This window comes from Sminthopsis crassicaudata, chromosome X (assembly GCF_048593235.1).
Source record: "Sminthopsis crassicaudata isolate SCR6 chromosome X, ASM4859323v1, whole genome shotgun sequence".
Classification (NCBI taxonomy): Eukaryota; Metazoa; Chordata; class Mammalia; order Dasyuromorphia; family Dasyuridae; genus Sminthopsis; species Sminthopsis crassicaudata.
Genome location: NC_133623.1, coordinates 65,027,290 through 65,050,335, shown reverse-complemented (window position 1 = coordinate 65,050,335; position 23,046 = coordinate 65,027,290). Strand labels below are relative to the sequence as shown.

Sequence of the window (23,046 nt, the reverse complement as noted above, 5' to 3'; positions counted from 1 at the left end):
AAGTCATAGAGGGAGTAAGTGGCGGAGAGAGTGGTTGGGCCAATATCCTCTGCCTCCAAAGCCAGTGTTCTTTCCACGGGATTCCCATCAGTAAAGGAAAAAAAAACTATTCCAACTCTGCTCATCTCAGTCCCCTTCCCGCACCCTGTACTCGAGCCAGATCAGTGTCTGCCCACAAATGGTCTCCAGTGCTCTCTTCTTCTCCTTCTCTCCCTAGTTCCTCTCTCCACACAAACTGGGCCCTGACCCCTCCCTCCTCACCCCATTTCCCCGACCACCCCCAGTGTTCTTTTCCTCATTTGACTTTCCTAAAGCAGACTGTTTTCCATCAGATCCTTCTCCAAGTCAACCATCCCTAGCGACTCCCCCAAGAAAAGGGCAGTGGTTCCCAAATTTGTTCTTTCCCATGGTTCAATATTCTTCGACTTGAAGACCTTCAGCGAGAGGCGCTGAATGTTTGGCTTGGCAGCTCTGGGGGAGAATGGGGAGCCTCCCTCGTGTGCAGTTTCCCTTCTCTAAAAAAGAGCAGCTGTTTTGGCTGAGTTCTTTGCTAGTTCAAGGTCTGCTGTGTTTTGAGGTCAGTGCATGTGTGTAGGGCGTGCGAGTAGCAGGCGACTTATATTGATCTTGCAAGTATTCTGCTTAAATTCTGTGTGTTCTGGGACAGCAAAATGTATTTTAACCGCACTCGTTTATAACATTTTCTATTTTTAATTATAACTTTTTTTTTGACAGAACATATGCTTATGTAATTTTTCAGCTTTGATCCTTGCACTCACTTCTGTTCCAACTTTTCCCCTCTTCCCCCCAAGCCCCTCCCTAGATGGTAGGTAGTCCCATACATGTTAAATATGTTACCATTCTTTTACCTGCAGTAGCATCACATTGCAAACTCTGTGGCCCACCCCATGATGCTCAGGGCTCACTTGCATGTGACCTTTGAGAAACTAGGAGAAAGGCCAGACTCAGCCACCCCAGGCGGGCCCCTTTCCTGCCTGTTCCATTTCTCCCTCTTCCTACACCCCTCCCTGTAGCCTCTGCTAAGGCTCGGCTTTCAGCTCTCACCGTCTTTGGGCGTTGCTGGTGTGGTTGACCGGTGGGTGCCTTAGGTCCCCAATGAGACTAAATTCTCCCCGGGACAGGGACTCGTCTTACTTCTTTCTGTTAGTGACAGTCAGTGGTGCAGGGAAGTGGCTCTTTCCCACTCCCCCTCACCTCCCACTTAGATTTTCTCCTCTCAGAATTTACTTTGTTCCCCAATTTGGCTTCCGTCTCCTAGAATTAAAATGATTTTATCCATACCTAATGGGCACTCCCTCCCTCAGTGAAAATGTGTTCTACCTGGCCCCCTTGGGTAGCAACGAGACAAGAGAAAGGCTTGATAGGAATTGTCAAGTCAAAGAGCATTTAATGAGCGCTGACTATGCGCCAGGCGCTGTGCTAACTGTCCCAGAATAAGTGCTTAGAGGTATCCAACCGGGGCTGCCTTGGGAAGAAGTGAGTTCTCCGTCACTAGAGATATTCAAGTGGAAACTTACTTGAGAGGGATGTTTTAAAGGGGGTTCCTGCTCAGATATGGCATGAGATGGCCTCTGAGGTCCCTTCCAACTCAGGATTTTAGACTCAGGCAACTTGGTCCAGTCACTTCATTTTATGGAGGTCAAGCTACTTGCTCAAGGTCACACAGTCTACTGTGTACTTGATTCAAGAAAAAGCAGGGGGTAGGAATGGAATGAGGGATACCATGTGTGGGCCCTCCCTGAAAGTAGATGCCATTGGTCTAGGGCTCACCTTCGCCCCATTGGCTATGACTCTTTGGTCCCCCATCAAGGGGCCCTGGAAGCTTTCACTGTCTGGCTCCTGGTTTTTTGGGGAACAACCCAAGGGCTGTTCACTCTGGGTCCCTCCTCCAGGACACCCAGGGGCCGGGGAAGGTCTGCCTGGGGGGCCTTCTGGGAGGACTGAGCACAGACAGCTGAGGCAGAGCCTTCCATTCAGAGCCTAGAGCAGACCAAGGCCTGCTCTAAGAACAGTGATAATGACAATACTAAAAAGCTCACATCCCTCTGCCCTTCTCAGAGATTCTACTATTGAATTAAGCCACTTGACAAGCCGGTGAGGTAGGCAGTGGAACTACGATTAGCCCTATCTTACGCATGAGACTTAGAGGAAAGTGACTTATTCAAGGTCACTTTGACAAGGGGGGCCCCTGAAAGATTGAGACAACCTGATAGAGTGGGAAGGGGACTGGGTTTAGAGGCAGACATTATGCCACTTACCAGCTGTGTGTCTCTTTTCCTTCTCAGAACCTCTTTGCTCATCTGCCAAATTCTCCAATGTGGGGATAGCCCTTTGCAAAGTTTCAGAGGTTCTAGCTATTCCCCAATGGCAGGGCTAGATGGGCAGGGGAGTACAAGGACTCACATTTGTCCCCCTCTTTCTTATTCTCCCAACTGCCCCCTGAGCCCCTCCCCACTCAGGACCCCCCTCGGCCCTCAGCGCTTGGTCCTCCAGTCTTGCTGGCTAGTAGATCTGGCCCTAGATGCTCCTGCCACCCAGGCGTCTCCATCTTGATTCACCCTTTGTCTTCTTTTGCAGGACACATCTACGAGGTGGCCAGGTAAGACTCTGTTCCTCCTTCCCCACTCCCTTATCAGTGTCAGTCTCCTGGGAACCAGTTGGAGGACATTAGGGCAGATCGGGCCTAGGTAGCATTCGAAGGGTCACAGGCCTTACTGCCGGAAGGGACTTGAGACAATGTGGGCTGATGCCTTCGTTTTGTGGACATGTGGACGATGGTTCAGAAGGCCCAGAAGTGACCAGGCTGGGAACTAGGTCTCATGGCTCCCCTTCTGGGATGAAGGAGGAAAGTCTACCTTTGGCAGCTTCATTCGGTCACTCATCATGTCTAAAGTAGCTACTATACATCACACACGACACTGGCTACTTGGGACACTAAGTCAGAAATGCTGTAGTGTTGAGGGATGAGGGCACCCTATTGGGTTGGAGGTCCCCAGGCCCGTGTCGCAGGTTTTATGAGAATTCGCAGTCCCAGGTTCCAAGTTACGGTTTGGCCAAAGAGGGGTTTATTGACACCGAGGGATTCTCAGTGGGCGAGGATTCTTCTTAGGAAAGTAGCAGGGAATTAAGAGACACAGATTAATATTATTTGGTTTCCTGTAGGCCCGAACCAGGGAGCCGATGGACCAAGGGTGGTGGTCTAGGGAATAATTTCCAGATGAATTAAGATGGGGGTTATTTTAGGAGTTTCCCAAGGGCACGTGAATTAAGGGTGGGGAGGGGTGGGGAACCAGAACCAGGAGATTCAGGGTTTTCTGACCCAATCCCCCTACAAAGATCAGGGGACCAAAGAGTCCTATTATATCAGTAGACCCTCCCATCAAGATGCTTCTCTCCTACTGAGGAAGTGAGATGAGTTTATACAAAATAGAGAATCATTCCCCGAGTGGAGGAGGGCACTGGCCCCTGTGTGATGACCCCCCCCCCATAGGAGCTGAGACTTAAGATGGACCTGGAAAGAGAAGAGTTCTATGAAGAAGAAGTAAGGAGGTTGCCAACACAGAGATTACAAAGACATAGAGAGGGAAAATGGCAGCACAGATGGGCCAGTTGGCCCAGACTGGACAGTGGGTGAAGAAGGGAAAGGTGTCAACCTAGAGTCATAACCTGGAACCAGTGTGAAGTGACTTTAAAGGCCTTTATTCTAGAAACAAAAAGGAGCTACTGATGTTTGTAGAACAGGTGAGTGACCTGATTGAATCTGACCTTTAGGAAGAGCAAATTTGGCAACTCTTTGGGGGACGTGGTGGGGTGGGGAGAGACTAAGAGGTGAAGAAAACCATTAGGAGACTGTAACAAGGAAAGGTGACGAGGACACGAGCTGGGCCATCAGAAAAGGCCCAAAAAGGTCTAGAGGGATCGAATGGGCGACGCTGGTTCAAATTGCCCCCTCTGGCTTGGTCTAGGTGACTTGGGCAAGTATGTTCCCCACCCCCTCACCCCCCCAAACTTCAGTTTCGCCCTCTAAGGAGCCTGCCAACTAAGCTCCCATGACCTTGGGCACAATGTTGTGAGCAGATTTTCTCCATTTTTCAAGAAAGGAAATAAGAGGGAAGGCCTCAGAGTGGGGGGATCCTGGGGCCTGTTCTCATTCCTCCTTAGCTCTCCCTCATTGCCTTCTTCTATTATATTCCTTTCTCCACCTTGGGTATCGTTGGCTACAGGATGAGTACAGAAGACGGCCCCAGGGTCTCCATCTATTCTGGGGTCCCGACCCGGGCAGCAGCTGAGACCAGGGCCCTTGAGAATGAGTATCACAGTGACCCTTCTGGGACTCAGGATTATCAGATCATCACCCAGGCCAACAGCGACTATGCCCGGCTGCTGTGTGGGAACAACTCGGCGGAATTAGGGACGCAAGATAATGGAAAACCCAACTGCTAAAGACAATGGGGCTGGGGGGGCAGATGGTCCAGCCACTGGGCTGGCTTGTCCCGCCTTCCCTTCCTCCCTCTCAGAGAGAGGAGGGGTCCTCCCCAAGCCATGCTGTCCATAGCCCTGCTGCATCCCCTCCCTTCCCATCGCCTCCCATCCCACCTCCCGGCACAAACCCCTGGGTTCCTGGCCAATGGGATGAGATGTTCCTGGGAAAATAGGCTTTAGCATGAAAAGTTGCCACTGTAGGTCCCAGCTTTGCTCCCAGCCTTCGGCCTCCCTGCCTCCCCCTGCTGACAAGGCAATGCCTCCCCCTGCTGACAAGGCAAAGAAACACTGCTCCCGGATCTGGCAGCCAGGGTGCCAGATACTTAGAGAGTCTCTCCATATTTCTTTGGGCCTGGAGGAGAGAGTGTTTCGCACACTGTGCAGAGATGGACTCTGTTGCCTTGCTGTGAGCCCACCACCCAGCACAGTGTTGTTTCTCAATAAAACATTACTAATAAGAGAACGATGGAAATCCACCAAGTCAATCCCACGATCTCTCCCAGTGTGAGATGCTACTTCCTTTCTTCCCATATGCGACCTCAGTGATGTGGGGACTTTCTCCATTCCTGCCCACTCTGGGCAACTTGGCTCCTTATTTTTCTTCCTCTATCCCCCCCTCCCTCCCTCCCTCCCTCTTTCTTTCTTTCTTTCTTTCTTTCTTTCTTTCTTTCTTTCTTTTCTTTCTTTCTTTCTTTCTTTCTTTCTTTCTTTCTTTCTTTCTTTCTTTCTTTCTTTCTTTCTTTCTTTCTTTCTTTCTTTCTTTCTTTCTTTCTTTCTTTCTTTCTTTCTTTCTTTCTTTCTTTCTTTCTTTCTTTCTTTCTTTCTTTCTTTCTTTCTTTCTTTCTTTCTTTCTTTCTTTCTTTCTTTCTTTCTTTCTTTCTTTCTTTCTTTCTTTCTTTCTTTCTTTCTTTCTTTCTTTCTTTTTTCTTTCTTTCTTTCTTTCTTTCTTTCTTTCTTTCTTTCTTTCTTTCTTTCTTTCTTTCTTTCTTTCTTTCTTTCTTTCTTTCTTTCTTTCTTTCTTTCTTTCTTTCTTTCTTTCTTTCCCTGGCTCTTTGGACCTAGACACTCATGAGGCAGTTGCTGTCATCCCTCACTCTTATATTATGTCTGCTTCATCTCCCTTCCCCAAATCCCACATTTCTTGGATGTTGTCTTACAGGGGACTTTTGGTTTCTAAGGTGTCATTGGTGATACACTGTTGTCTACCCTGAATATCAGGTATTAAAGGGCCATGGGAATTTGAAGTTTGACAGGACCACCAAAGTCCAGTCCTCTCAGTTTACAAGTGAGGAAACAGACCCAAGAAAAGGGACTTATCCAAAGGCACACATAGGATTTTGCCTCAAGAGCCCTATAGAATGTCCTTCAGAAGTCATTTAGTTGAGCCCCCTCATTTTGCAGAGAGGGAAACTGAGGTCCCCAGATGCAAAGACACAGCTAGTGAGTTTTGAATTCCAACCCAGATCTCCAAGCACCGTTCCAGTACTCGTTCCATTACACCATGTGTCTTTATGTTGTCTGCTAGATCACTTGTAATTCTGCTAGTGCACATTTGTGGAGAGTCTGCAGAGTACTTTATAAATGTGAGTTCACTTGATCCTCACGACAATCAGGAGAGGTAGGTTCAAATTTGAACTCAGGGCCTCCTGACTCCGTGTTCTCCACTGTCAACTCTGGGATGAACCGGGGAAGCAAAGTGAGGATCAGAAGGGAGGACACCATGGCCAAAACACGCCAAACAGGCCCCAGACTGCATGTGCCAGCTCAGCTCAGGCAAGTTCCTAATGACCATGTTGTTGCCTTAGTTTCCTCCTCTGTAAAAGAAAGAGGGGAAGGTAGGCTCCAGATTTCTAAGAATTCTCCCATCTCAAAAATCCTGTGAGCTTGTCAAGTCACAGGCAAGGTCAGGGCCTGGATCAGGGTCAGCTGCTAGAGCTTCCCCTACACTCCACCTTCCCATGAGAGCCTACTGGGCTAACCTGCAGGCTCTCTGTGGTTGGATGTAGGGGAGGGAGGGAACAGGATAAAAGACCAGGGCAGAATTGACCAAAAGGTAAGTAGATGTGGAAAGGGAAGGAGGGAGGAGCAGGAAAGCAGAGGGATGAAGGAGGGTCAGGTAAAAGTTCCCTGTCTGACCCCCCAGTCTCCCTTAGTCCATTTGGAACAAGTCTGTTGTTCACCCTTGGTGACCTCTGGGCCTCGGCCCTCCAATCTCTTCTGAACGGTGACCAGAGGGACTTCTCTCTCCTCAACCACCGAGCAGGCTTTGATAAACAATATTCTACAGCAGGCCCCAGCTTTGCCGTCACACAATTGATCGAAAGATGGAAAGAACAGAAGCTCTCCCGGGGCTTACATTTATATCCGAGTGATTGATTTAATAAAAGGAAGCGTTGTCTTAAAGGCAGTCTTCCAACGAGGTGCCTCCCAGGCACAGATCTAAATTAACCACAGTTTCTTAAGAGATGGAAACAAAGGGGCAGCTGGATGATGCAGTGGATAGAGCGCCAGCCCTGAATTCAGGGGCACCTGAGTTCAAATGGGACCTCAGACACTTAACACTTCCTAACTGTGTGACCCTGGGCAAGTCCCTTAACCCCAACTGCCTCCCCGACAACAAAAAAAGAGATGGAAACACAGAGATGACCTTGTTTAACGATTTTTCCGATGCTTAATAACAAACAAATTGTGGAGATAAAATATGGCATAAAATGGAGGCGTAGACTCTGTAAAGGAGCTCACTGTGGTCACAGAGGAGATCCAGCACCGAGTCCAAGGAGGAGAGGCCTGTTGGTGGCTGGAATTGTACTCCTTGTATTGAGTTAAAAAATCCTGCCCATTCTTCTGCATGGGATCCAGAAGATCCTCTTGGCTGGGACCTAACCACACACCCGGGAAAAGCCAGAGAGGTAAGGAACACATATTTGAGACGCTCACAGGTATCTCTTTACATCTCAGGCAGACAGACCACAAGTTAGGGCCTCAATTAAGTAGAAGAAAGAGACTGGACTGACGCACCTCTGGGAAATTAAAAAAGTTCTTTTAATGATTTAAAGTTCTCCTGGAACCTCAAGGCTCCTCTTTTGTAATACAAATATTAGAACAATATTAACTGCTGAATGTGAGTTTTACCACATAAGGCACAGTCTCAGGAGAACACAGTGTCAGACCTTAAACAATGTCGGAACGCGAAGAGATCTGAGGATGGAGAAGAGGACAGCTCAAGGGGATTTTATAATACCGAACTTCTGAGCTGGAGGGGGTGGGAAGCTAAGACCACAGAGTGATAGATGAAGGAATCTTCAAACAGAAGGTCGGCATAGAGAGTGACCTTAGAACACAGATGTGGGAGAGGCCTTGGGACAGAGAAAAGATAGGATTTTAGAACATCGAACGTCAGAGCTGGGAGGCCCCTTTTTTTTTTTTTGGCATTCTTTCAGTCTCGTCTGATTCTTCGTGAGCCCAACTGGGCTTTTCTTGGCAAAAGATTCTGGAATGGTTTCTCCATTTCCTTCTCCAGCTCAATTTTACATATGAGGAAACTGAGGCAAATAGGGTGAAAATGACTTGTCACATAATCACATAGGGTCACATAGTGTCAGGGACCAGATTTGAAATCTGGTCTTCCTGGTACCCTATCCACTGTCCTACCCAGCTGCCCCAGGAAGATAGAATATGCAATAGAAGAGCTGGAGAACACCTGGGAGGTCATCCAATATAATCCCCCACATTTTTTAAAGGAAACTAGGGCCCAGATGGGAAAAAGAACTTGGTTACCATTTTATATAGTTACTAATTATCAGGGCTAAAAAATCAGATCCAGTTATTTTGCTTCTTAACTCAGCATTTATTGTGCTTTCTTTCCTCCCTCCCTCCCTCCCTCTCTTCCTTCCTTCCTTTTTCTCTTTCTTTCTCTCTCTTTTTCTCTTTGATTTTTTATTTCCTTCCCTCCTTCCTTCCTTCTTTTTTTCCCTTTCTTCCTTTTTCTCTTCCTTCCTTCTTTCTCTTTCTTCTTTCTTTTGCTTTTCTTTCCTTCTCTCTTTCTGTCTTTCTTTTTATCTCTTCTTTCTCTTTCCCTCTTTTTCTTTCTTTTGATCTCTTTCTTTCCTTCTTTCTCCCTCCCTCCTCCTTCTGTCTCTATCTCTGTCTCTTTCTTCTTATTTAGGTTTGTTTTGACTTGAGGTTAATGCTAATTCCATGCTGTGTTTCACTCAGAATGACACAGATTCTGTATCTGTGGCTCTGGGCAGCTTTCCAGGGGCACAAATTAGCTTCAAGTTACACATACTGAATGAAAGAGGTTGAGTGAGTGGGAGAAAAGGGGGAGAAGGGGAGGAGGAGGGCAGGAGCACAAACAGAGGCCTTTTAATCCCACCTTCAATACTAATCTGCTTTGAGGGGAGAGAAAGCCGGCCAGAAGGGGAAGGCGAGGCTGGCTGAAGAGCCACCCCAGCGCTGGGCTTTTCACCCACATCTCAGCCCTCTTTGGAAACTCTTTTTATAGCAAAACTGCTACAATGAGCGTTCCAAGTCATCATGCAGTGGCAGGCTAAGCCTGATTAATTGGGAAGTGCAGTCTCAAGTTGGGTTGAAGCCATTCAGGCAGGAGAAAGGTGCCTTCTGGGTGACGACCCTGCCCCCAAGACCCTGGCTTCTGAACTGGGCCAGCAGCCCCTGGATGAGCCTCCGTTTCCTCTGGGCATCTCGGCACATCTGGCCCCAAGACCATCCAGCCCCAAGCTTCCCAGAGCCTGGATGCAGCCCTGTAGGTCACCAGTATTCTTTCCATCATAAACCTCGGAACCCACAGGCAGCCCCACAAGTTGTTAGTAGCAGGGTGGGGAGGAGGGAAGAGAAGCGAGCACCTCTCTCCAAGCCATCTGGTTCCTATTTCTCCCCCTAAAGAGCAGGAGCCGAGCCAGCTCTGAGAGGCACTAGGCCCAAGGTCACCCACGAGATCCTAGAGCTGGAAGGGCCATTCCTTACCCCTTGCCCCATTTTACAGAGGAGGAAACTGAATCCCAAGGCCATGACACATCAAATTCTAGAACTCGAGACCATTTAGTCCACCTCCCTTTTTTAGGAAACTGAAGCACAGAGAGGTTAAATGATTAGACTGTAGGGTCACGGAGTTAGTCAATGTCTAGGGTGGTTTTCGGACCCAAATCTTGCTGAATCTAAATCCAGTTCCCTTCCCTCTACCATTCTCTGTCTCACACCAGGATTAGAGGCAATAATAGCTAAGTAAGCTCGGGCTTAAAGTGAGCTGAAGACATCTAGCCAGCTACTTTGGGGCGCCCGGAGGTAGCAGCGAGTCTTAAAGTCTTAAGAGTATAAGTGGAAGTAAAAAAGAACTGAAAACACAATATATGCAATGTCTCAGATGGAGAAAAAGCCCATGAAACTGACCTCTCTATACAGTTATCCCTTTCATATCAAGAGCTTGAGGGCCACAGCCCCCCCAAATCTAGAAAATCCCTGTAAAATATTTTGGCCCTCCTGCATACCAGAGAAGAAGTCCCAATTATTATGGTGTTAAAAGATAAAATATGTTGCTATTATACGATACTCTCCATGCATTTTATGCATTTCTCTGTTTCGAAACTTTTTCTGTGTCATCTGCTGGCCTTTGCCCTCCCCGCCTTCCTCCAAACTCCCCCAAATTTCCCATTTAATTTCTTCTGCCAATCCTCCATATAGCCAAACCACCACGGGGAAAGTCATTATGTGTAAGGAACAACTGTATTTATAATGACTAACCTCGACCTTGAAGAGGTGAGAAAATGCACCTCCCTCCGTTCTCTGCCGAGGTGGGGAACAATGGGTGTTGATTAGTTTTGCTGAATTGCTCTCTTTGCTCTCTTTCTTTTTCTCCTCTTTATTACAAGGAGGAGCTCTCTGGATCCTCTAGGGGGGAAGAGAGATATTTGGAAATGAAAATGATTTACAGATAATGTATCATTAAAAGTTAGGAAAATAGAGAACCTCTGAAAATAAGGTGACCAAGGGAACATTAACAATCATTCGCTAACACAATGATGTCTCCGTCCATAGAAAATGTGCGGGAGAATAATCTTGTGGGGGGCCATTGTGGATGACGACCAGAAGGGTTTTGACAAGCAATATTTCAAGGAGGGACACAGCCTTACCATCACACAAGTGATTTCGAGATGTAAAGAGCGGAAGCTCCCAATGGGTTTACATTCATATCAAATGACTGACTTGGTAAAGCAAAACTTTGTTTTAAAGACACTTTTCCAACATGGCACCTTCCAGACACACAGCCAATTATCTAGGGTTTCTTAAAAGAAGGAAACACAGAGGTACCCTTTTAACCCTCTGACCCCAAGCATAAAATGGAGAGATATGGATTGTTCTAGGCTTCTCGCTGTGGTCGTAGAAGAGATCCGGCATGGGGTCCAAGTAGGAGAGAGCTTCCCTAAATATGGTGATATCCGTGAGAGGCCTAAAGGATATCGCTCGATCGCATACACAGAAAAAGCCAGATAGATGAAGAATTCCTATTATTGAGGTGATAATGTGCCTCTAAATGGATACCTTATCATATTCACCAAGTGTGTATTTTTACATCTTGGGTAGACACTGCAAATGAACAAGTTGAGTTCTTAATTAAATAGGAAAAGGAGACCCGACTGACTTGTCTTTGGGAAATTTTAATTTCTTTAATGAAGATAATAATTCTCTCGGAAACCCGAGATTCATCTTTTTTAATTTCGATGTTCTGCTGGTGTTGATTTATAGATATGAGTCACGCCAAGCGAGGCACAGTCTCCGAAGAACACAGAGTGTTTGGAGCCATGAAGTACATTAAACTGAGGGTGTCAGAACATGAACAGACTTTAGAATATCGAATGTCAGAGCGGAAAGGAGACTTGGAGTACAGAAGGTCAGAACTGGGAGAAACTTTTGAGTCACAGGAGAACAAAGCTGGGAGGGGCCTTAGAACAGAAAATATCAGGGCTGGAAGGGACCAGCTAACAAAGAATATGGAAAGTAAGAGTGGCCCAGGGCCATAGCTGGGACTGTCCTTAGGACATTAGGGGTGATGTGACCTGGGAACATAAATTTCAGATGTAAATGGGCCCAACTCCTTTCCTTTTTAGTGATTGAGTCTCAGAGATGAGAAGGGTCCAAAGACACAGGGCATAATGGACAATCTATCAGTCTACACCCATTTACTAAGCACCTACCATGCCAGGAGCCTGCCTTAGGTGTGATGGGGGACACAAAGATGAATAAGATCTAGTTCCTGACCCCATAGGCCTTACAATCTAACTGAGGAGTCCAGATCAATTTGGGAAGACATTAGCATAACCCCACCAACAATATTTCCTTCAACTCTTTAAAAGATGTACTTTGACATAGGTGCACCGGAAGGTCTCTGAGGGCAGACACTTGTTTTTGTCCCTTTCTCCATTGTCTAGAATTGTACTTGAGATGTAATAACAGCTCAAGAACTACTTTCTGATTGATTGACTCACGGATTTATGAGCACCCTCTTTTTTTTTTTCAGTTGATGCAATTGAAAGTAATTTTTATTACTATTTGCTATAATTTCTATGTTTATAAATGTAATTAAAATACAAATAATTATAAACTTGTAATTTTATTTTGAAATAAACATTTTCCTTTTTTTACATTTTTTTCTTTTATTTAGAATTTTTTCCACAGTATATAGGCATGAGTAATTTTTTAAAATAATATTATCCCTTGTATTCATTTTTCCAAATTATCCCCCCCCTCCCTCCACACCCTCCCCCCGATGACAGGCAATCCCATACATTTTACATATGTTACAATATAACCCAGATACAATATATGTGGAGCACCCTCTTTTTCAATGTTGATGCAGACACCAAACCTTCACGCCACCATCTTTGAGTGGATGTGGCCAAAAATGTTCATGTCCGGGTGGTCCAGCATCTGTGGGTTGATTTCTGATATCCTGAGATGGGACCGTAGTTGTAAGATTACCCACACTTCCCTAGTGTGGCAACACCTACTACTTTTTCAGTTTTTATAACCCAGAAGTCTTAGAGTCATATCCAGAAGGTATAGGGAGAAGACTTTAAGGGAGAAGTAATGATTACCAAAGCAATATCTGATTAATATGAGCTTACTCCAGAAGGTCACCGAGTGAGTGACAAGGGTGGCTTTTTGCTTACATAGCAGTGACATATCTCCTTGGGGTATTTAATCTGTTCTCTGACAAGTGCTTTTAGGGTTATAAAGGGCTTTCCTCAGAACATCCCTGCAAGATGCATACCGCAGATCTTATACCCATTTTATAGATGAGAAAAGTAAGGATCATTGGTTAGGTAACTTGTTCAAGATAACCAAACTGTGTGATCCCAGATCTTGAGACTTCAATTTCCTTAAATTCCATTCCATTTTCATTTAGTGAATTGCAGATTAAGACCAAGCCCAGGGCTTGTTTTTGTTCAGTCATGTCCAATTTTCCACGACCCCATTTGCGGCTTTCTTGGCAAAGATACTCGGAGTGGTTTGCCATTTCCTTCTCCAACTCATTTTCCAGATGAGGGAACTCAGGTAAACAGGGTGAAATGACTTACCCAGCATCGCACAGCTGGTAAGTATCTGAGACCAAATGGGAACTCAGATCTTTCTGACTCCAGGCCAGGCATTCTATCTACTGCAGAGCCATCTAGTGGCCTATCCCATGTGGTGAAAGTTAGAATATAGTAGAGAGGGGCCAAGTTTTGGGGAACATTCCCTGACTCTGTATACCCCTGCCTGCAAGGAAGTATAGAGGGACAGTAGAGTGTAGAAGAAATTTGGAATCAGAGGACACAGGTTCAAATCTTAGTTTCTCTGTGTGACTATGGTCATGTTCCACAACCCCAAGTGAGACACTCTCCAGCCCTGTTTTCTTATCTACAAAATATTATATATTTTAATATGATATAAATCATATGTAGATTTAGATATATGATACATGATAATCTCAGGGGGCCCTTCCAACTCTGATATTTACTAGAATTCATAGGAATATTAAAAATAAAAATGAATAGGGAGTCCTTGGCAAAGGAAAAAAAAAAGGTTTCTGAGGTGGGATGAATGATATACATCTGGTCTGTATTGACTATGGATCCATTAATTTAGTCTGTAATAACATGGCACAATGGAGGATAGTGAAGTTAAAAAAAAAAAACAAAAACAAAAACAAAAACTTCCTCCCAGCTGTGTGACCTTGGGCAAGTCACTTAACCCCAATTGCCTCAGGGAAAAAAAAAAGCTACTACCCCAAAGAGAAACATGAAATGGCTCCCTGTTCAGAGAGAATTTACAGAAGTCAAGAATTTAGAAATCAAATGAGAGACATTGAGGAAAAATTAAAAAAATAAAAAATAAAATGAAATAAAAACCATACAAGAAAAATAAGATTATGAAAACAAAAGTTAACCAACTAAAAAAGTGCATATAGAGTGTCAGAGATGAAAATAATTCTTTGAAAATTGAAATTAGGCAAGGGGAAGGCAGTGAAGCTATGAGAGACCAAGAAATAACAAAATAGGATATAAAGGATGAGAAAATAGAACAGAATGTCATACATCAGAAAAATGTCAGATTGAGAGAACAGATCAAGAAGAGAAAATATAAGAATAATTAAACTGCCTGAAAATTGTAATCCACCCCCAAAAAAAAACCTCAATAGAATAATGCAAGAATTATTCAAGAAAATTGTTCTGGAGTGATAGAATATGAGGGAAAAGTAGAAATAGGAAAAATCCACCCACCATCACTTCAACTAGATATTTTTGCGGAAAACAATAGGAACATTATTGCCAAATTTCAAAAATCCCAGATCAAAGAGAACATTTTGCAAGAAACAAAAATAAATCAAATACACTGAAGCTACAGTTAGAATTGTACAGGATTTATCAGCAGCCACAATAAAAAAACCATAGGTCCTGGATTTGTACCTACCAAGAATCAAAAGAACTAGGCCCGAGGCCAAAAATATCATATCCAGCAAAATTATCTATAATATTGAACGAGAAAAAATGGACATTCAATGAACTTGCAGATGTTCAGGACTTTCTATCAACCAAACTGGAATTTAATGGAAATTTTCACATATAAGAGCCAAGGTCAAAGATCAATTTCAAGGGATTCAATGTGGACAAATTTTTTATGTTTTGTTTTTTTTCTCCCATGGGAAATGTAAACCATATGTATAAGATTGACATCAACAATAGGACAGCTCAAAAGCAAGACTGGGGCAGAGTTAAGGTAAAAACAGTAATTGTATCATTCAGATGAGCTTCAGAGGAAGAATAGACACAGAGGCATTTGGGGGGGGGAGGGCTTGGAGTTCTGAAAACCTTCTCCTATTGGGATTGGGTTAAATAGGCAACCCAACACTACATAAATAACATGAAGGGTATAGCACCCTCCAAAATCTAGAAAGAAATAAGGGAGGAGGCATGGGTGAAGGGGGATGCAAAGGGTGAGGGAAGAAGTCAGGGAGGGACCCATGGATGGGGGGAGGTTAAGTAACAGCAAAGCAAGAGAAGGAGCAGAATTAAAGCAAAGAATCAGCAGGAATAGGAAAGATGTGTGTGTATTTGTTTTTTTTTTTTTTTCCCTGAGGCTGGGGTTAAGTGACTTGCCCAGGGTCACACAGCTAGGAAGTTTAAGTGTTTGAGACCAGATTTGAACTTGGGTCCTCCTGAATTCAAGGCTGGTGCTCTATCCACTGCGCCACCTAGCTGCCCCCATGTGTATGTATTTGTAAGTATGTGTGTGTATATAAATTAAAAAAAAAAAAAAATATATATATATATATATAGCTACATATGTATACATAAATATATCCTTTCTTAACTATAGCCTTCTGGGGGGGGGATGAAAGGGGAAAAATATAAAGTGCAGTGTGCAGCAGAGAATAAAAAAAAGTTACAAATAAGTAAAGAAAAATGGACACTCATGAATATAAATTTTTTCTACAACTGTATACTTTTTTGTACTGGTAACTTGTTACATATTTTGAATCCTCCCTGATGTTCTGCTGGATACATGACAATGTTATCTTTTGTTTCATTTTGTTCTGCATTCCTTTTCTGCTTTTCTTTTTTCTTATATATTTTTAATAAAACAAAATTTTAAAAAAGGATACATGTAGCTAGGGATACAATAAATAGAGCATCGGGCCTGGAGGCAGGAAGCTTCATTTTCCTGAGTTCCTGTCTGGCTTCAGAAATTTACTAGCTGAGTGACTGTGGGCAAGTCACTTTATTCTGTTTGCCTCAGTTTTCTTATCTGTAAAATGAGCTGGAGAAGGCATGGCAAACCACTCCAGTATCTTTGCCAAGGAAACCCCACATGGGGTCATGGAGAGGCAGGCATGAGTGAAATACAGTTCAGCAGCAATCAGTGAAGTGCTTATAGAAGATAATATGTATATGCATATATATGTATATATATATATATATATATATATGTATGTATGTATGTGGTTATAGGGACTAGACTTGTAACTTCACAGCTACAAAGGACTCCCACATGAGGAAACTCCTTTTACAAAGGCAGACTGGCAGAAAGCTGCAAGTTAGTTGCTTAGCTGCTTAAGACATGGGGAGATTTAAACAACTTGTCCTGGGTTATGCAGTTTATATGTGCTATATAAAAATGCCTCCATGAGAATATATAAGATATATCTAAAATAAATCTGGGATGATTTGAGAGGTAGGGATGAGAAGCAGGAATGATCAAGTAGCACTTGAGCTAAGCTTTGAAGGAAACTCAGAATTCTATAGAGGTAGTAGCCTAGGAGAGGAAATGAGGAGGTCTAAATAAGGGATGATGGGCAGGGCTTGAGTGAAGGATTATGGGCAGGGCTTGAGTGAAGGATTATGGGTAGGACTGAGTGAGGGTTGATTGGTAAGACTGGAGTGAAGGATTATGGGTAGGGCTTGAGTGAAGGATTATGGGTAGGCCTCAAGTGAAGGATGATGGGTAGGCCTGGAGTGAAGGATGATGGGTAGGGCTTAAGTGCAAGATTATAGGTAGGGCTCCAGTGAGGGATGATGGGTAAGACTCAAGTGAAGGATTATGGGTAGGGCTCCAGTGAAAAATGATGGGGAGGATCTGAGTGAGGGATGATGGGTAGGCCAAAGTGAAGGATGATGGGTAGGGCTTCAGTGAGGGATGATGGGTAGGGCTTCAGTGAGGGATGATGTTTTCCCTTGACATGGCTACCAATCTGTCTGGCAGTGATGTCTAATCATCCTGGAGAAACAGACTCAGAGCCAGCCTGAAGGGCTTTAAATGTCAGAGGAGTTTGCCCTAGATTTTAGAGTCATTAAAGTCATTGGGGTTTATTAACAAAAGAGTGACATGGTGAGTCCCAGGCGTTGGGAATATCACTTTGCTAATCATGTGAAGCATGGGTTGGATGCAGAGAAAGACATGAGACAAAAAGACCAATCAGGAAGCTGTGGAGATGGCTCAGGTAAAAAGAGATGAGAAGTGGCTGTGTGAGCCACTGTGAGGGATGATGGGTAGGGCCCATGAGAGATGATGGCTAGGGCTCAGTTGAAGGATGCTGGGTAAGGCCAGAATAAGGGACAGTGGGTGGGTCCCAAGTGAGGCGTGGTGGACAAGCCTTGGCTTTTGCCAATGGACACAGGGGGTGAGGGGGACTCAGGAGGCTAGAATGACACTGTAGTCATGAACTTAGAAGACCCCCCTCAGTAGCAACAGGGGATTTAGGAAGAGAAGTAACTGTGTCCATAGACAATACCAGCCGCTTTCTGGCATCCCAGGGCAATCCATCAACAAGCATTTATTAAGTGCCTGCTGTATTTCAGCTACAGTAACAAAAGCAAAACAGTCTGCTTCAAGGAGCTTCCATTCTAACAGAATAAGCAGGAAGGATAATAGCAGAATAATGTTAACTCCCACCTCTCTAGCACTTTCTAGTTTATACACATGGCTGTAATTTGGTTCTCCTAACAGCCTTGAGGAGTAGCCAAGGCAGGGATTATTGTTAAGTTGTGCCTTAAAGAGAAATTACTTTAACAAGGTAACACAGGCTCCAAGGAGGTGACCGGTTCTTCCTTCTCCCTCATCCCAATGTGGGGAACCATAGGGCTTGGATGACCTTTATCTAGCCTGCTGGGCCCACTTGAGGTTGAAGAGTGGCTGCTCCTAGAATGGGAGAAGACCTCCGAAACCTCTGCGAATTTTTATCTAGGGCACCACAATTTACAAAGCACTTTACATACATTTTTGCATTGGTTCCTCACGCATTTAATAGATGTGTTAACTGAAGGGGAAGGGACTTACTCAAGGTCATGCTGCTAGGAAGTAGCAGATTGGGACTCCAGCTTAGCTTTCCTGCCCCCTCCCCTTCCATTCTCTGTGTCTCCAACCACTTCTCAAACACCCCGGGCCAAGCCAAGAGCACCACCCGCAGCTGTCCCTTGACTGAGTTGGCGTCCGCTTTCTGGAGGTCAGGGCCTGGAGATCCGAGGCTGGCGAGGACGGTCTACTGGTCATCCACTCGGCCCCAGTCTGGAGTTGCTAGGCAAATGCCTCACTTGGGGTATTTGACAAACTGACACTCTACCACACGGAGTGTCCAACTCAGCTTGTCAAATACACGGAGTGTGGCACTGCAGGCCTGCGGTCGGAAGAGAGGCTGGGGAGCTGGAGGCGAGGGGCAGCCCTGGAGGAGAAAGAGAGACACAGAGACAGACGGGCAGACGGACACAAATGGATGGGCAATCACAGGCAGAGACAGATGGACACAGATGGACAGCCAGTCATGGATGGACAGGCAGACTCAGGAATGGAAAAAGAGAGAAACGAGGAGATGGAGGGGAGGAGAAAAAAAGAATAGAGGTTCATAGAATTGTGGAAACAGACCTCAGAAGTGATCCAGTCTAACCTCATTTTGCAAAAGGGGAAACTGAGGCTCAGTGAGAAAAACTGAACCTGATGGAGGGGGGCATGCAGAGAGAATAAGAGAGAATGGGAGTGAGAGAGAAGCAGAGAATGAGAGAAAGAATAAGAGAGAGAACAAAAGAGGAGAGAGAGAAAGAGAACAAGAAAGAAAGAGAATCAAAGAAGAGAGAAAAGGAGTGAGGGAGAGAGTGTGGGTATATTTGTATGTTCTGGCCTAAGTACAGCCTTCCATTGCTGAATAGCCGTCCTAGGTCCCTCCCAAAAAGGGGCAGCTTTATGGGTCTCGGGCCTTGAATCCTCAGCTCCACGCCTCAATGGGCCCCTCTGAACAATGGAAAGAGTAATTGTGCCCCTACCTTCCAAGAAAGCCTTGTAAACCCCACTTGCCCTCCACCCCAAGCCCCCCAGAAGTTCTGCTCCTTCAGCCCTCCCAGACTGTGCCCTCAAAGGCCCAGGGAGTCTTCCTGGCATAGGAAAGCACCCCGCAGAATCTGGGAGATGGAAGAGACCTTAAAGCTCAACCTCTTCCTTTCATAGTTGGGGAAACCAAGGCCCAGGGAGGGGACTTTTCTATGGTCTGTGAGTCCAGAGACGGGGGATAGACTCCCACCTGGAAGTGGCTTGGACAAGTCCCTTCCCCTCAGTTTCCCCAACTATAAAACAACCGGGATTCAAATCCCACCCTGCCATCCTTTGGTTAATTTTCCAAAGCACCGCCCCCTCCATGAGCCCGTGGATCTTCATAACTGCCCTGGGAGGTAGGAGAGAGAAACTGAGAAAGACCAAACCAAGGAGCAGGGGGAAAGAGCCCCAGAGGGAACAGGGGGAGGGATCCCAAGATATCCTGTCATGACTGAGGAGGGTAGTTTCTTCTCCAGAGAGTGCCAAGTAGTGTTTGATGGGGTGGGGGTGGTGATGAGGAACTAGAATGGGGTTCCTCTCACATATTCTACGCTTCCAAATGATTGTGCCGCTTCCTGGCTCTCTAACTATAAACTGTACCAAGGTCTAGCCACTGTGCTGATGGACTCTGGGAGGGAGGGAAGGAAAGAAGGAAGGAGGGAAAGCAGAGAGGGGTTGAGACCCCCCCCGGCCTTCTTTTCTGTCCTCCATCCAGAAGCCCGTCTGTCCAGGCCCACAGAAGGCTGGGGGAAGAAAGGGGAAGAAGGGAGAAACTGTAGTCAGTTCTAGGGGGTAGCCTGAAATGCAAGTCGTCAGGAAGGGACCAGTTGCCTCCTCTCTTGCTCTGCCCAACCCTGAAAGCCAGGAGTAATTCCTGCTTCCATATAGGTCCTGCCACCTACTCAGCCTGCTGCAGGGGGATGAACAAATTGACCTTCAGAGAGCCCTCGTGCTTGTAAGATTCGGCTTCATGTAATTTAGAGTCTGGAATGTTAAGCTAGAGTTCTCGCCGTCTCACCCCTTCCAATTTCTATAGGAAAATATTGGGGCCCAGAGAAGGGAAAATGCTTGGCCAGAGCTGCACGGCTTTGGTGGGCCTTGCTTTGGGAAGCAGCTGGCGCGGGGGAAGATGGGTTCAGCAGCAGTCCAAGCCACTTCTAACTGGGGGGGAGGGCAGGGACCGATCACCCGGGGCTGGCCGAAGAGGCTCCCCGGGTGGGGTGGGGGATTGGGCATCCAGTGGCTGGCAGGGCCACAAGGTCCCTGGAAATGGAGATGGGGGCTTCTGGAAAATCATCCCTGCCCCCCTCCACCACCTTGTGTATATGTTCTCTGGGCCTCTTACTGCCCTTTTGACATGAAGTAGGTACTCGGAGTCCCCTTCCTCTAACTTCCCCCTATCCTTTCACTCCCTCCTGTCTCCCATACTGCCTCTGCCTTTCAAAACCTCCCCACCCTGAGTCTCTGAGCCCCTCAGGGCCCTGTTAGCCAATCTCAGAGGGTTTTGGAGGTGATTATTTCATATCTTTTCCCTCCCACATAGAATATCAGTATTTCCACAAGTCCCTTCTAGGGGTCGCTCGGAGGGTTTCAAGATAGAAGAGACCTTAGAGATAATACAGTCAGCCTCTCTGGGCCTCAGTTTCCCCATTTGTAAAATGAGGGGGTTGGACTCATTGCCATCTGAGGTCCCTTTCAGCTTGAAAGCTAGGATCTAAAACCTTCGTCATATGGAGGAAGAAAATGAGATTCATGGAAGCTGGGACTTACCTCAGACCCCACGGAGAGCCAATGGCAAAGCAGAAACCCAGACTCCCAACTCCAGCGCTCGTCCCAGTCTCCCCTCCACCAACTGCCTTGTCTCTAGCACGGGAGTCTGGGGGCCTCGGTGGGCCGATCAGGGCAGGGTTTGCTTCCAGGCCCCTGGAAGTCCCCCCTCCGTATAGGTGGCCCCGAGAAGGAGCGGCCCAGGCCAGAGGACTTGGTCGACCTTTTTTATCCTGTAGTCTCCCACGGGAGCAACTCCCAATGGGTCAGGTTGCTTGGAAGCATTGCCTCCTTCCCCGGCTCTCCTTAGACAGAAAGGAGCCGTTCTCCCGCCTCTTCCCCTCCCCTCCCAGCAAACCTCAGGTAGGATCAAAGGCAAAGGACGAGAGCAGCTCAGGTGGAATCACCTGGATCACTTAATGGCTCCCCAATATTGGCCAAATAACTTCCCCTCTTTGGACTCTTAGTTTTCTCCTCTGTGTAAAATTAAGAGGTTGGACTGGATGGCCTCTGAGGTCCCTTCCAGCTCTAGATCCAGGAGTTGGACTCCAAAGGACATTCTCTAGAAAAAAGATTGCCCCTCTGCCATCTCCCATCCTCCTCCTCTGCCCCAGTGTGGGAGATGCAGCCAAATACTGTACCTGGAGTAGTGAGGGATGAGGAAAGTAGGAGCCGGGGGTAGGGAGTGGCTCACAACTCACCAGGAGAAGCGCCACGGACCAGGGAGAGCTAAGCGCTGAGGCTGGAGGCAGGAAGGCTGGGTGTTTTGAAGGGCCCCTGGACTCCTGCAAGAGGAAGCCCAAAGCAGGAAGATAAGGCTGAGGTTAGCCAACGGAAATCTGGATGGGTCATGACAAAACTCCCCAGTTGTGAAATACCCCTCTTCCCTCTCCCCCCCTCCCCCGCCCCGCCCCACTTCCCGCCTGCTCCAGAAGCCACCATGGACTCTGGCTTTTGGCCTCCCTGGGGCAGCCCCTCCCCCTTACCTACTGTCCAAGGCTTGAAGTCCAGCGGCCCACGCCAGACGGGGTTCCCACTGTGGCTCCCTGGAAGTCCAGAAAGATTCTCAGTCAAGCTGTACCATGAGAGACAGCAGAGCACGGCGGAAAGAGGGATAGCCTTGGAGCAAGGGGACCTGGGATCATATCCTAGTTTTCTTGTTGAGGATCTGGCTGACCTTGGATAAGTCTCCCCTCCCTGGGCCTCAGTTTCCTCCTCTGCAAAAGGAGAGGGTTGGGTTTTGAGGGCCTTTCCATCTCTGGTACTATTCCTCAGCCTAATTCTACCTTTAAAATTTAAATTGCCTCTAGAAGGGACTTGTGGAAGTACTGATATTCTATGTGGGAGGGGAAAATTTAAAATTTAGCCCCTGGGCCTTGAGCCCCAAGCCCCGAGACCCTCTTCTCTGCTAGGGTCGTCACCTGGGAGGCCGAGGTGGTAGAGGCCAAAAGAGGGGTGCTACTCAGATGGAGGAGGTGGCGGTCCCAGTAGATGGCTGGATTGGGGTGCCATGTCAGGAAATACTTCTCAGGCACAAGCTATATCCCCACAGCCAGGAGAGACCTTCTCTGCTCCATTAGAGGGCCCCGAGGAGAGACAGATGACGGCCTACCCGTCAGCCATGTTGGAGAGTGGATCCCTGCGTTGAAAGGATTTGGCCTCCTTACTTTCTAAGCCCCCCCCCCCAAACTGGGGATTTCCAAGGCCCCGCTTCCCCTGCTCCCAAGGCTATAGCTTGAGTTATTTTCTGGGCCTTCTACACCCCGCTTCCTAATTTCACCCCTGAACCATGGCCAGCCCATGGCAGTGGAGAGGGAGGGACAGGGATGGGGACAAGGACTTTGTCTTGTTTGCCTCCTGCCCTCTAGAGAAAAGCTAACAGTCCTCCTCTAATGGAAGGGCACCATAGCCTTAGCGGCCGTTGGAAGCCGTTAAAGCCCAAAGCTTCACTTCAAAGACTGTCAGGACATCCTGAATAAGTTTATTTTATTTGGGTCTGTACACGGATGTGTCTATATCTGCGTGGATGTGCATTACAGGGGATCTGGCGGTTTTCTTGGCAGAGACACTGAGTGGTTTGCCATTTTCTTCTCTAGTTTATCTTGCAAATGAGGAAACTGAGGTAAACAGGGTGAAGTGACTTGCCGGTCACAGCTAATCTGTCTATATATGCAGATCTATGTCTATCAATAGGTACGTGTGTGTACATAGAAAGTTGCCTCATTATATAGGTGTATATACAGAGGACTGCATCTGTGGACATACACACATAGGAGATGAGACGGCCTTCTGTATGTTCATGTGTGTACATATATGTGTGTATGTATGCAGATCTGTATATGTGTGTGTAGAAAGAGCTCTGTGTGTATATATATCCACATACACACATAAAATATGACAGCCCTCTATACATACATATAG

At 46.4% G+C, this 23,046-nt stretch overlaps 1 protein-coding gene across 6 annotated transcripts in view; it reads left to right on the top strand.

Moving 5' to 3' along the window:
* VSIG4 (V-set and immunoglobulin domain containing 4) overlaps nucleotides 1–4,963 on the top strand; it is a 96,910-nt gene extending 91,947 nt beyond the window's left edge. For 4 of the 6 annotated variants that reach the window (XM_074278200.1, XM_074278201.1, XM_074278198.1 and 1 more), the window contains exon 9: nucleotides 4,245–4,963. Coding sequence is in view for 2 of the 6 variants with exons in the window: in XM_074278197.1 (XP_074134298.1) it covers nucleotides 2,599–2,620; nucleotides 4,245–4,464 (242 nt within the window). In the remaining 4 variants the exon portion in view is untranslated. Of the gene's footprint in view, nucleotides 1–2,598; nucleotides 2,621–4,244 lie in introns of all 6 variants that reach the window. The other 2 variants (XM_074278197.1, XM_074278196.1) reach the window with 1 other exon arrangement.
* Nucleotides 4,964–23,046: the final 18,083 nt, after the last annotated feature.